The sequence below is a fragment of the Glycine soja genome, chromosome 2, assembly GCF_004193775.1.
Source record: "Glycine soja cultivar W05 chromosome 2, ASM419377v2, whole genome shotgun sequence".
NCBI classification, from domain to species: Eukaryota; Viridiplantae; Streptophyta; class Magnoliopsida; order Fabales; family Fabaceae; genus Glycine; species Glycine soja.
Window position 1 is genome coordinate 40,010,254 of NC_041003.1, and position 15,065 is coordinate 40,025,318.

The following is a 15,065-nucleotide window of genomic DNA, read 5'->3' on the forward strand; positions in this document are numbered from 1 at the left end:
CATGTGTGTGAGAATGAGAAGCAGGGAATTTTACAAAACTTGAAACCAAAGGAAACGGGAGTTCTGACGTGGCATGGCTCAACGAATCTCCTTTTCTGTTTATTTTACTTTCTCATCAAACAAGACCATTTTTTGGGCTGTTTATTATGCCATGCATGGCTAAAACGAATATATATATATATATATATACTTCAATTTTCTGCCAAATTAATTTACGTGTGGACGCGAATGGAACTGGAGTGCGGTTTCTTTTTTGCGTCTAAGGGAATAGTTGTTTAACTTTTGAAATCAATTCATGTTGGGGTGCATAGTGCATACCCTATCAAAAAAATTTGTATTTGACTTTAAATCAAATGAAAGGAAGTTCGAATCCTCACTGAAACAATTACTATTATTCAAATGGGAAGTGAATTTTGTTGTGTTTGGTGGACAGATTTTATAGAGCGTTGGATTCATCTAGGTTTTACAGGTAAATTTTGCATCCACCGCATTTGATTATTCCTTCCCCGACCCACTTCTTTATGAATTTCACAGGTCAACCAACAACTTCAATCGATCCAAAAATTGAATTTGCGAATCAAAATTTGTAAATAAAAAGGTGCAGGCGATAGACGAGGTTGAGGCGGCAAGGAGGGAGGCCCATGCGACGAGGGTTGTCCCTTCTCCCTCTCACTCTAACTCTCTTCTTCTCTGATCCACAACCTTAACTTCCTACTGCATTTCTAGGAAAGATGATGAATTTTCCTCTACTTCTACCATTTCCAATCCTGTGAACTCTCAAAATCACCATTTTTCTTCTTAATGCACCCATGTTTAGTTAGTTGCACTTGTTCAGTTAGTGGGTATGAGTTTGTTTTCTTGCTTGTGCTTAGTACAACTAGCTATGGAAAATTTGCATCTCTGAATGATTAGTTTTCTCTGTTTTTTTTATGATTTTATTTTTTGGTTTTAGGTTTTTTCTTTTGGCTGAGTTTTTAACAACATAAAGGGTGGGTTTGACGGGAAAAATAATCCAATGTGGTGAACTTAAAATATAGTTGTAGAACTTAGATGAATCAAACGCTCAATAAAATTTGTCCATCAAATACAAGAAATTCACTTCCCCACTATAGCTTGGGCCTTATTCAAATATAGAATATTCAACTCTGTATCAAATAGAATTGTTTTAAAAAATATAGACATGCATTCGAGGCATTAAAAGAAATCATATGAAAAGTAAATTATGAAAAGGGAAAAGTTGCCAGTGCTAGTGCTTCGTTTGTCATCGCCAATTATTTGTCCAAAAAAGGTATTCTTTGTTAAAACACACAGGGAAAAAGATATAAAGATATAGATGATATATGTTTTTCACTTGCTTTAAACTAATGTGTTAATATATAAATGTAAGCAAAAGTGATCAAACCACTTTAAACCATATGTTGCACTAGGTTAGATTTCGAGCATATTTATGTTAAATGAGGAGCATGATTTTCATTAATAAATGGATTGGAGAATGTCAGATTGTGAAATTATCATATGGATAATAGAGTACGGGGGAATTAAATTTTTCATGTCCATTTGAGAAATAGCAGTGCAGAAGAAACATAATTTATTACACGAATTTGAGTCTACAGGCTATTTTCAGTAATTAATGGGGTATATCTATACAGCAGAGCCGGCCCTGCGCATAATGCACGGATGTGATACTACAGGACCTATAGCTAAAAGGAACAAAAAAAATTCAAAAAATAATAATTGTGTGACAAAAAAAATTCTATATCATTTTTATAAATAAATTGAAATTATTTTTTATTTTATATCTTTTTTATTCAAATTAAATGTGACATGTAAGTAAAAAGAAAAAAAATCTCAAATATATTATATTCATATTAAATTATTATTCAAGTGTAAGAGGCACATGCAACAACTCAAATTATAAAAATAAAATAAAATTAAAAATTAGTATATTAATAAATAAATAAAATAAATTATTTTGAGAGAGTAGAAAACAGAAATAGAGAGAAAAAGAAAATGAAGAGAATTTTAAAAAATAAAATTTGCATAAAAGTTATATATAATATAGTGTATTTTTTTTATGATGATGTGACCTTATATAAAAAAAATTATTTATTAGGTTTAATTCTTTTAAATAAGATTTTAAGTTTAAATTTCAAATAAAAAATATGATTTGAAATTTTTTTTACTAAAGCAAAGGAGTTCCTCTTCAACTAGCTAGGATAGATATTAATTCTGCATCGTGCATGCCACAACTTCCTCAAATGCTTTGCAGAACCCCTCTATTCTGACGGAAAACAATGGAGGTGTTTGTTTTATGGATAATCTTTTTAGTTGTTGAGAATATTATTTTTAGAAATAAAACATGAAAATATTATTTTTGAGTATTTAATAAAAAAAATATGTTTGATTAATAATAAATAAGTTTGAAATATTTTTTTATTATCGAGAATAATTAAGACCTATGTTTATTTAAATTATTTTTTGAAAAATATATATTATAATTACTAAAATATCTTTATCATGCTAAAGATATTATTTTTTTTCATAAAACAAACAACTTTATTATAAGACAAGTGACAAGTATAACTGTACTCAAAATGTTATATATCTCATGTTTCCGTGACAAAAAAAAAAAGAATTTTTAACTCTAATTTTGTAAACATGAAAACACATATTGCATATATGTGGAAAGAGAAAATAACACCCCTTCAGCGATTTTTGTTGAGAAAGGAGCAGATTTGTCTATTAAAAAACAGAATGGGAGGGAAAGTGAAAAATTATTGTGACTAAAATTTATGAGATTGGTGGTAAATAAAAATTGACAAAGGAGCATATTTGTCTATTAAAAAACAAAGAATTGGAGGGAAAGCAAAAAATTATTGTGGCTAAAATTTATGAGATTGGTGGTAAATAAAAATTGACATATGAACAAAAATTTTGAGAATGACAAAAATTAGATAACATAAATGAAGGATTCATTAAAAGAGAAGTGTGATAGTAGATAAGAAGAGACTATATATGTATTTTTACTCGCAAAGAAGATTTTTGTTCCATGGGAATACATATTCCCTACCCCTTTGCCGAGATTAAATATTGGCTAAAGGTAGAATTATTGCTTACTCAAGTAAAAAATATACTCAAAATTAATTATTTTACTACTTCGTAAAATGCAGGTTTAGTTTTCTCCTCTTGTATTCCTAGGACTAAAAAATCTTCCTGTGAAACAAACACCCCCTAAGTACATATACCAGATAGAAAATGGACAAAAAGAAACACAAACAAGTTAATTGAAGGAAACACACTTCGGCTGCACTAGTGGGGTGCCAAAAACATTATGCAATAAGAGTGTGATTCTATTGTACAATGCACAACTGAATAACACTTTGGTTGTACATTTTTTTAGCACCCCACTAGTATAGTGAAAGTGTGTTTCCGCTATGCATTCAGGATTATGAAAACATTGCATAATGAAATCATGATTCTGTTATGCAATTGGTGCAAAAAAAAAAATATACAATGAAAGTACAATTTCGTTGAACATTTTTTCCTACTCCTATAGCATAACAAAAATTACTACCAAGCGGCATTGTGATTCCATTGGGTTGCCAAAAAGAAATGGAATCACGATTCCATTGTATAAATTGCACAATGGAATCATGATTCTATTGTGTTGACAAACATGGGAAAAAAATATTGTGCACAAGGGAGAACTTCATGAGGCATGGAGGGAAGAGAGGGTGAAAGACGAAAGGAATGAAGAAAGGAAAAGAGGAAAGAAAGAAAGAAAGGGCGGGTGTTAATAAAGGTATTTTGGTCTTTGTCATGGCCAATTGCAAATTTGGAGGGATCAATATCAACTTCCTATGACGGCAAAGAAACAACAAGACACATCACATGCTTAAGATTTTTTTTATCCAGGTATGAAGAAGATTATAATAACTCATGCATCTTACTGAACCAACTACACTTAGGTTGTTGCTTCCTCCATCTCCAAGTTGCTTCCTACACCCTTTTCAAAATATTATTTTACCTTTTGGATTGGTCAATTCAAAAGTCAAAATCTGTAATCATTTCATAATATAATTTTATATTTTGAAAGCTAAAAACAAGATGTATGAAATAAGTTAGGTTTGGAGATCCAGGAAACAACAACCCTAAATTAAACTCCCTTAGGCTAGACTTCCTTAATTAACATGTTTAGGATGAAAATGGATCTTCTCCATTTCCTTTTATTCCACTTTTATAAGCTTTTGGAAAAATAAATCAAATGGAGATGATATGAGAAGTAACACTTATTTTCTCAAATGCTTAATAATAAAAGAAATAGAGAGAATCCAACCTGTTTAAAATACAATAAAAAAGGTGATAAAGTATTTGTTTGTGTCTTTTTCTCATCTAGTGAGTCATGAATCAATATTAATTCTCATCATTTCCTTATCAACGTGAATTCAATACCAATCTCTTGTCACATCTATTACCCTCGTTTAAATATGAGTGTAATTTCTGTTAATGAAAAGTGTAAAAAGATTTTATATTATTTTTTTGCATAAAGATTTTAATCAATCAAAATTCATGATAATTATAATTATAATTTTTAAGATAATTATTATACTCATAATCATAATTATCATAATAATTTATAATTAGATGATAATAAATAAATTTTTATATTCTAGTACAAATATTATTTTCTCTTTTAATATAAATAAACTTCGTAAGTGAGTAATTGACATTAAATATGCACGTTACAATCTTTTTTTCTCCTATTTTGTCTCACCATTCACAAATTATTAACTTTTAACAACCTAATTTTAATTTCAGAACTTTAGAAGATAAAATGAACGTTTAAATGTTCTTGCTATTAACTTCAAATAATCTTTTAAAATCCAAAAGTCAATGAAGTATACAACTAGTAGTTAGCTATGTTGATAACTAGGTAGCGGAAATTTTGAACAAAAGGAGCTTGTTTACATTAAAATATGATAATCTCTCAAAGAAGTTACTGTGATTTTTGGGTCACCAATAACATAATGTTGATGCGAAATATTATCTCTCCCAAACACATATACTCTTCCTAAAAAAACATAAATGTTGATAGGTGAAAATAAAACATAAATGTTGATAGTTTTTTTTTTTTTTTTTTGAGTGAGCTTAAGGGCATAAATGTTGATAGGTGAAAATATTATTTCTTTCCCAAACACTTATTGGGCCAGGTCCAGGTTTTCTTCTTCCTTATCCCTCTCCGACTTGGGCGACTATAAACAGTCTCTAGAACAATCAAATGTAAGGAACACTGGTTAACAAAATGAGCTCAGTAGTATATACTTTAGTTTTTGAAAACAAATTTCTTTGTATTTTTTAAATAACTTATTTACTTATAATTTTCATATTTAACAAAGATGATAGTTTTAATAGAAATCAAACAAAAATAATAATATTTTTTAGAAGTTGGATTTAATTTTAGCATATAAATTTCTGTACAAACATTTTTGTTGCAACCCCTAAACATATGTATTCAAATGATTGTGCTTTTTGGCAACTAATATTAACTATGAAACTTTATCAGGCTTTATATTGTAAGTATTATTTTATCATGCATATTAAACTTGTCCTCAGATAAATTATTATGCGTTGCATTCCCAAACGAGTAGAGTAATAAATAGACTCTTGAAAAATAATGCTGAATTGATTTTGTTTAATGCTTTATTTGTCAAAAACATGGAAGAATTAATAGCCTGTCCCGCACGTACAAAACTTTAATGTAACAAGTGATCGTTAAATAATTTTTGGTGTTGCAAAGATGTCATACGTAATAATCAAGCACTTTTTTCCATTATTTTTTAGACAGTTCTTTTTTAAGCATTTTGATTATAAAATTTTCAGAACACAAAATAAACTAAATAAATGGTTACCGGTTAAGGTTAAATGTCTAATTTTAGTTCAAAAAAACAAAACAAATGTCTTGAAGTTTAAATCAAGATAAATGTTTTGAAGGTACATTCTATGATATATTTGGTTAATTTTTTTGTGAAGCTGAAAATATGGTTTTATACATGCCATAAGACTATTTAAAAAGAGAATCCAAAGAGAAAGAATCTACACTTCTCTCATTTGTGAAGCTCAAAACTATGGTTTTATGCATGCCATAAGACTATTTCAAAAGTGAATCCAAAGAAAAAGAGTTTACAGTTCTCTCATTTTAAAATAGTTAAAAAGTAGCATGAAAAGAAACTAGAAAGATAGTTAACCCATAAGAAAGTAATTTGACCTCAATGACAAGAGAAGTAAAAAGGGTTAGGGTGTTAAAATAAGTCAAATTTAATGGGTTGGTCCAATTAGTTTCGATGTAAGAATTGAGTTTCATTATAGCATACAATTCAAGTTTAATTTATTTTGATTTAGTTTAGTTCAACTTAAATTGATACGGGTTTGAATCGAGTTGATCGATGATGACTTGGATTAGGTCATTGGCCTGATTTATTTTATTATTATTTACTATTTATAATTGATTAAACAATAAATGATAAATTTAATATTATAATTTAATTTTAAAGTTAACATTCTAATACTTGTTTATCATTACAATTAATAATACACTTTCTTTTATTTTTATTATTGTACATTATATTTTGCTATTTTATAGTGCAAACAATAACCTAATTTTTTTAGTATATTTTATAATGATTAAAAAATTCTATTAACTTGTTATAAAAATTAATTATTTTTTATAATTTAAAATTTGTATGTTTAAAAGAATGAGTGAGCCATAGGTTAACCAGTTTGATAGGTAATGTCCCGTCCATCACAAGTTGGATTGGACTATCAAAATTTAACTTTACCATTAAATCATGGAAACTGCTTGGGACACCCAGCATTTTGGCTTGTACACCCAGCAATTTTCCAAAATACTGAAAATGTCCTTAAGTATATTTTCAATTATAAATAGTAAATTAGGTTTTTCATTTCTGCAGTATCTTTTTTTTTTCTTCATAAAACCGCACTTCCTTAGTGTAACTTGCTTCATTTAGCGTCTTTTTCTGAGTGTTTATTATCTCCGGTGGTGTACGTGTGTTGTTTACAAATATACGATGAAGTTTGGTGGTTTTTCGTTGCTGGAGAAAAAGAAGTGCGTAATTTTTTTTTTCAAAACATACGAATTGGCAATCTGTATGTTTTGAATTTTTTTAAAATTATAATTTATTTATAATTTTTTTAAAAATTATAATTCATTTAGAATTTTTTTATACATTTAATTTATTTACAAAATTTGATAATTAAACAAATTTGATATTTAATTGAATGTTGTATTTAGATGTTTATTACAGTAATTAATAGTTAAAAAAAATTTAGTATTTAATTGAATAATGTATTTAGATGTTTATTACAGCAATTGATAATTAAATAAATTTTATTATAGCAATTGTTAATTAAAAAAATTGGTATTTAATTGAGTGATGTATTTAGATGTTTATTATAGTGATTGAAAATTAAAAAATATGATATTTAATTGAATGGTGTATTTATATGATATTTATTAGTCATTTGTTTAATTATAATATTATTTTTATTTTTTATAATTAAATATATTAATGAAAATATGTAGTGAAAATGTATTATGTGGCTATATGATGTACAATACATTTTTTTAAAATTTTGTATAGAGCTATATTTGTGTCGATAACAAATGAGGTGATTGTATAATTTTTTTTAGTCATTTTTTGCTTATCATTGAATTTGTTAAATGTTTTATTAAGATGGACGAAGAACAATGAAGGTATGATACTATCATGTCTGAAAAAGTTGATATGAATGTTGAAAATGAGGAAGATGTTGGCATGAAAGTAGAACACGTTGATTGCTTTGATGTCTTTAATACTTCTCAGGTGTTTGTCTAATTTGTTGTTGGTATAGTAATTATATTACATAAATGTTCATTGATCTCAAACCTTTTTTGAATTGTGTTATAGTTATTTGTTACCCGTGATAAAATTTTACATTGGGTTCAATCAGTAACTCATGAAATTGGATTTGTGGTCGTGATAATGAGGTCAGACACAAATACTGGTGTTAGAGGAAGGGTCTCATTTCTGTTACTAGCTTGCAAAATAAGTGGTGAGTATAATGCAACAGCTTATGATGCTACTTGATCGAGATCAATATATTCATTGGCATAGGATAAAGGATGAAAATGTTGAACGTGACTTGTTCTGGAGTCATCCTGATGCAGTCAAATTAACCAATTATTGTAATTTGGTTTTTTTTATTGGCAATATCTACAAAACAAATAGGTACAAACTGTCGTTGCTTGATATTATTGGTGTTACACCAACAGTAATGACATTCTTCGCTGCTTTTGCTTACTTGGAAGGAGAACGTCTTAATAAATTTGTTTGGGCTCTACAACGGTTTCGGGGTCTTTTCTTGAAAGTTGATGTACTCCCTGGGATTATTGTTACCAACAGGGATTTGGCTTTGATGAATGCAGTGAAAACTGTATTCTCGGAAGCTACGAACTTGTTGTGTCAGTTTCACATTGACAAGAATGTGAAGGCAAAGTGCAAAACCCTGGTGGGTCAAAAAAATGCATGGGAGTATGTGATGGAGGCTTATGGGAGTTTGGTTGACTGTCCATGTGAGAGTTATTTTGATGAGTACCTTAAGAACTTTGAAATGGCTTACTCTCTATGGCCTATGTTTGTCGACTATGTGTGCTAAACATGGGTGATTCCGCACAAAGAAAAGTTTGTTAAAGCATGGACTAAATAAGTGATGCATTTAAGAAACACAACTACTAACAGGTATGAGTATTGTTTTTTGTTTGTGTTGATTTGTTTAAGTGTTGACTTAATTGAAAATGTTGCAATTGTTTACACGTTATTGTATATTTCATTTGTAGGGTTGAGAGTGCTCATTGGTCATTATAGAAACTTCTACAAAACAACCTTGGTGACATATGCAGTGTTTGAGAAGCAATGAACAACATGATGACACTTCAACACACCCAAATTGAAGCATCTTTTGAGACAAGTACGCATGTTGTTGGGCATGTGTTTAAAGTTATCCTATACAAAAAACTACTTGGCATGATATCAATGTACGCTTTAAATGAAATTGCTGCTGAGTATGAGTGTGTAGCTTATGCAGGCAAAAACCCTTCACGTTATGGATGTGTCATAGGGACTACCCACGGTCTTCCATGTGTATGTGAGTTGTCTAAATATGTTGTTGGCTCCATACCACTAGAGACAATCCACATTTTTTGGCGTAGACTCAGTTTTTCAAATCAAAGGGTTATGTGAGACTGACGTGACCATAACTGAGGAGATGGAAATCATATCGAAAAGATTTGAGCATCTCGATGTTTGTGGAAAAGTAATTGAAGACAAAGCTTTGAGAAATTGCTTATCTTGATCTGAATTCTATGTGTCCCCTTCCAAAAAAGGTGAAGACCAAAGGTGCTCCAAAAAAACCGCTGACCAAACAACAAAAGTCAACAAAATGTGATCCGTCTTATAGGGAATATGTTGATGCGTTACACTCTGTGCAAAATAGTAATTCTTCAGTCAAACATAGTGCATCATCATCTGAGCAACCAATACAAAGACAAAATATTCCAATGTTGGATCATTTCATCCGTACATCCAGGATTCTATTGAAAACATTACTGATGTCAAAGTGGATGGTAAATGTGGTTATCGTGCAATAGTTGCCTTATTGGGTATGGATGAAGATTCATGGTCATTGGTGCGCAACCATCTGCATAAAGAACTCACAAGATGGTCGGAAGAGTATATAAACCTGCTTGGTGACATAGAGAGATTTGAGGAATTAAAGCATTCTCTACTTGTTGATGGATTATCTATGGTGCGTAAGTTTATTGTTATGTGAATTTTTCTTAAAATAACATTTAAGTAACCGTTATTTGTTGTCTGTTACATGTAGGTTACCATAGACAAGTGGATGAATATTACAGATATGGGATATGCCATTGCTTCACGATACAACGTGATTGTTGTTTCTCTTTCACGACTACAAAGCATGACATTTTTTCTTCTTAGAAGTCAACCACCACCAAATTCTTTTGTGCATCGCGTAATATGCATTGGTCATGTGTATGAGAATCATTTTGTTTAGGTAATTGCATAATTATTATGTTAGCATAAATGCTGACAATATTGTTGGTTATCTTACATTGAATTTGTTTGTGGTTATGTAATAGGTTTTTTTTACGAGACCATTGTCTTTTACCACCATTGACGTTGTTGTGGAATACACATTGTCATTATCAGACAAAGCAGTGGCCTACCCCATACATAGGTAGAATGCATCGTTACACAAATTTGTCCAGGCTGAAAACCGAATTTGTTGATTTAGGTGAAGAATGAACATAAAATATGTTATTTCCACTTATTTTTTTATAAATAATTATTTTGTTGACATTTTTGTTATGTTATGCATGTTATTTTCACTAATTGTGTTGCTTTGTTAAGATAACTTTAAAAAGTTAGGACATAAATAAGTACTTTGAAAATAACAAACATACGATTTCATTAGCTAATGGACATCAATTTAAACATTATATTAACTTATAAGAGAGTTGAAACAAACAGAATATGCATAAAAAAAACTAAAATTAAATAATACTAATTTTGCGTTGAATCATGTTGTGATCGAGACTTGTCGTCTTCCATGTTGGTTATTGGTTTACTAAAAACAGCTAAAATTTCTATTGGGCCAAATCGTTTCCAGTAGTTAGACTGTACTAAGACTTTCAACACGTCATCATCAGTTTTCAACTCAATTATTTCAAATTTGATAACTTTTTCTGAATACTCATAATGACCTGTATGTAAAAAAAAAACAACCGTCTTACCGTTTGTGATTCATGAATATCATAAGGGGGAATCCTGTGAGGTGCAACTTGCTTGATCGCATCCTTCAGTCCGTCGATGCTACATCCTGAAGGAATGTCAAATCTTTTTGGATTTTTTTTCCTCTGAACGAGTAACCCACAAAGTCACCTTGGCGTAACATGTTTCACCTTCCGTTGTAATATAGGAGGGCATCATGAGTAAGAGTGATAGTGGCTTGAAGTAAGTTTAATATATCATCTGGTGTTTTACCAATGGTACATAATAAACCAACACATGAGTATTGATCATTACATATTAATATTGTGTTAACATCATTGTCATTTTTCAATTGCATAGATTGAAAGGCAAATTGGTTACTTACATATGCGAATGGCTGTCGGTAGTAAATTTCATCCAAATATTGATCGTTGGTTAGTTGAAGGATATTGTGCATTCTGCTCTTTAATATTTCAAAACTACAATCATTAGGTACTCGCATGGGTATCAAAGTGGGACTTTGGAAATAAACACTAGATTTGTTGTGAATAATTGATCCATTTGGAAAAGGAAAAAAAAAAGCTAATCTGGAGTTGACAATGGTCTAACTGTTTGTTTCTCCCAAAAATGTCATAATTTTGAGACTAGAATTTGGTTTCTAAAGGTAGATTGGGTGAGAATGTGTGATTGTTGAGAGTGTGTTTGTGGTATTTATAGATATTGTTCAATTAGACTTAAATAATTGAGTAGGCAATTGAATGTCAGTTTTGTTGGTGCAATATTTTTTATAAAAAAAAATAGACGCGTGCCACTTCATATGTGTTGTCAAGTACAACAATGTTGTTTCATGCTTTAATGTTGCATCAGACATGCATTGTTATTATCAGAACTAAAATATCTAAGTAGTCATTTCTATGTCAGTATGTAGGTGTAGTATTGATTTTTTTAAATAGACGCATGCAATTCACAATGTGTTGTCAAGTTTGAAAATGATTTATGATGCTTAAATGTTGCAAAAAAATATACATTCGTAATTTGTTAAGGACGAATTAATTTATTCCTCAAATCAACATTAACAGCTAATTAACGATAAACAGATAACAAAAATTTGTATAAAATAATTAACCACGTGTCTGTAAGTAACATACCAAATTTATACATTAATCAGATGTCAATGTCAATAAATAAATGTACCAAATAAAAAAATTATCCACAAAATTAAAAATAACATATATAAGGAAAAAAAAACTTTAGTGATCATCCATACACCGCATACGCCTCGATCTATGACCTCCAGTTGGTTAGCCAATATAGCTTCTGGCATTCTTCAGCAATAGTATAGACTTTTATTCCTTCGATCAAGATCCTTAGGTTCAGTAGCCTCTCCAATTTATCAATAATTGCTACATAACCATCCTAGTAAGTGAAAAGAAGCAAACATAAAAATCTTTAGTAATAAAATAAAAAAACAAAACAACAAACACAAAATACGAAAAAAATATATTACCACTGCATATCGAGGACAATGCACATCAACGTCTGGTTTATCAGGTGTCATTGTCACCACCGGTTGCTAAGGCACATTAGGTTCAACAAATGTGTCATATTGCTGAATCGACGAAATTCTAGGAGGATCCCCTGGCTGTGCCTGAGTCATAAACGGATGCGAAATCATGTAGAACCATTGCATGCAATCTAATGAAAACTAGTCAGGCACTACACAAATTTGCCCTACAGGTGCAATATAGTCACCAAACTACATCCATCTAGCATCTATTTCTTCAACAGAAGCCGAAGCCGCAGCAGAATATGGTGAAATGGTTTGAATGTACCCAAACTGTCGTACAACCCTCTCCAGTTCATGAATGACTGTCAAGGGGTCCTATCTGAGATGGCCGGAGAACAAGGAGATGACCTCAAATTCTCTAAATGAATGATGGTCACCATATGGAATCCAACATACAACATCAAGGGCCAGTTTTTTCAAATGCCTATGATACATCGACACAGGTAATGCCTTGCCAGAGGTCCATCGACATGCACCCGATATCCGCTCGTCATAATCCTCGGTAGCTATGGCGGAACCAACAGACGGGAAAAGCTCATAGATCCAACACTACAAATATTTTACAAACATATTCATTAAAATAAGCGACAACATATAATAACCAACACCAATGAAAAAATGTTTTACTAACCTGTAACAGAGTGATATATCTTGCAAGCTACCTCGCCGTGCTCTTTGACACCTCATTTAAATTATCATACATATGCACAAGTGCAGCAGCGCCCCAAGCGTAAGTCCCACTCTGCATCAAGTCACGCAGTGCATTCAAGAATATCACGTGCACGTGTGTGGTACTCTTGTTAGCAAAGAGAGTGCATCCAAGCATATGCAACAAATATGCTCGCACTGCTACGATCCAGTGACATGCGTCGATTTTCGTCTGATACACGTCTTGCAGCCAGGATAATCGAACATAAGAGCCATGACATTGAATTGTCTCAGCTCTTGCCTCTGCAGTGCTGACCTCCAATAATTCCACCAACATATCGACAGCATCATCGACATGAAGCTGCTCGAAGCTATGGAACACCCCTATGATCGACAAATACAGCAACGACGCCATGTCATCCAAGGTGATAGTCACCTCTCCTACCGACAAATGAAAACTACTAGTTTTCTTATGTCAGCGTTCCATAAAAAAAGTAGACATAAGTCCTCGATCGCTTGTATCTAAGGAACATGCGATCAAAGGACTTAGTCCGCTGGCAGTCACAAGGCCTTCAATCTCTAGAGCAAGTCTGCCGAACTTAGTCATCTTCCTTCCATGGGAAGATAGCTTAAGCTCAGGAAGTTCCTGGAAACAATAATATCGATCATGTAACAAAAAAATAATAAGTTGTAAGGTACGGGTTTTATATTTTTTAAGATTTACATACCTCTCTATTCCAAACTCAAACCAACATGATTTTTAAAATCTCTCAAAATTGATATGTCATTGGGTCCGCCTGGAAAACCCTCAACATCAGTAACACCTTCTTCAATAGGTGGTTGTTGCTGCTCTTCGTTAAATTCCTCTACAGCCGTAAGAGGATCCTCAACAACACCGTCTCTTGTCGTTGCCTACGGGCAGATGCGGTAGGCCTTTGTCATTGGGGGGCATTATTATCATCGTCACTAGCATTTTTCCTCCCTAGGGTTTTTCTTATTGCTCGACCTCAAGCCCGTCCGAGACCTCTAGTTCTAACCATTATTTGCACAATATTTTTTAAAACTAACAATTTTAAAATATTTTAAATTTTGGTTTCAATCATTTTTTTAAAACTAACAAATTTAATATCTTTTAAAAATTGTTTTCAATAATTTTTTAAAACTAACAATTTTAATATATTTTAAATTTTTGTTTCAACAATTTTTTAAAATTAACAATATTTAAATTTTTTTAAATTTTGGTTTCAATATAACTAACAAATTTAATATCTTTTTAATATTGGTTTCAATATTTTTTTTAAATGAAAAAATTTAATATATTTTAAAATTTGATTTCAATCATTTTTTAAGACTAACAATCTTAAATTATTTTAAATTTTGGTTTCAATATTTTTTAAAACTAACTAACAATTTTAATATATTTTAAATTTTGGTTTCAACATTTTTTTTAAACTAACTAACAATTTTAAAATATTTTAAATTTTGGTTTCAATAATTTTTAAAACTAACAAATTTAGTATCACTTTAAAATATTTGTGTCAATATTATTTTAAATTTTAGTTTAACAGTATTATTATTTCCAAATTCGTTTATATATATTATAATTTTTTTTATCAATCTAATTACTATTTTTTTACTAATATAATTACTAAAACTATTGCTAATATACAAAAAAAAATTACATTACAAAACAAATTAAAAAATAAATCGCAAAAATAAATTTAGAATTATAAAAAATGTCATATGAATTGGCAATCCGTATAAACCATACGCATCAGTGGTTCAGATGGATTGTCAATCCGTATGGCGTTTTGCTCATAAAAAATGTCATTTCATTGTACGACAACCAACAAGGATCAATGATTCAAACAACCAATAACCAAAACAATGATTCAAATGCACAAACATACCAAAAATGATAAAGAGAATAACTTACCTCAAAGGAGAACAAAAATATGAAGTGAGAAGAAGCTTGCTACGCGAATGGAAGCAAGGAAGAAGAA

General features: G+C 30.5%; 1 protein-coding gene across 1 annotated transcript; it reads left to right on the forward strand.

Moving 5' to 3' along the window:
• Window positions 1-9,089: 9,089 nt before the first annotated feature.
• Window positions 9,090-10,131, forward strand: LOC114376110. Its single transcript, XM_028334035.1, has 3 exons — window positions 9,090-9,197; window positions 9,643-9,861; window positions 9,940-10,131. Exons 1-3 carry the CDS (start codon window positions 9,090-9,092, stop codon window positions 10,129-10,131), a joined length of 519 nt encoding a protein of 172 aa, XP_028189836.1.
• Window positions 10,132-15,065: the final 4,934 nt, after the last annotated feature.

What these genes read in the sequence shown, in the direction of transcription:
- LOC114376110 (XM_028334035.1), top strand. Translation starts at nt 9,090, where the DNA reads ATGTACGCTTTAAATGAAATTGCTGCTGAGTATGAGTGTGTAGCTTAT. An exon ending in CTACCCACGGTCTTCCATGT is followed by an intron (nt 9,198 to 9,642) that starts GTATGTGAGTTG and finishes CCGTACATCCAG; the next exon opens with GATTCTATTGAAAACATTAC. An exon ending in TTGTTGATGGATTATCTATG is followed by an intron (nt 9,862 to 9,939) that starts GTGCGTAAGTTT and finishes TGTTACATGTAG; the next exon opens with GTTACCATAGACAAGTGGAT.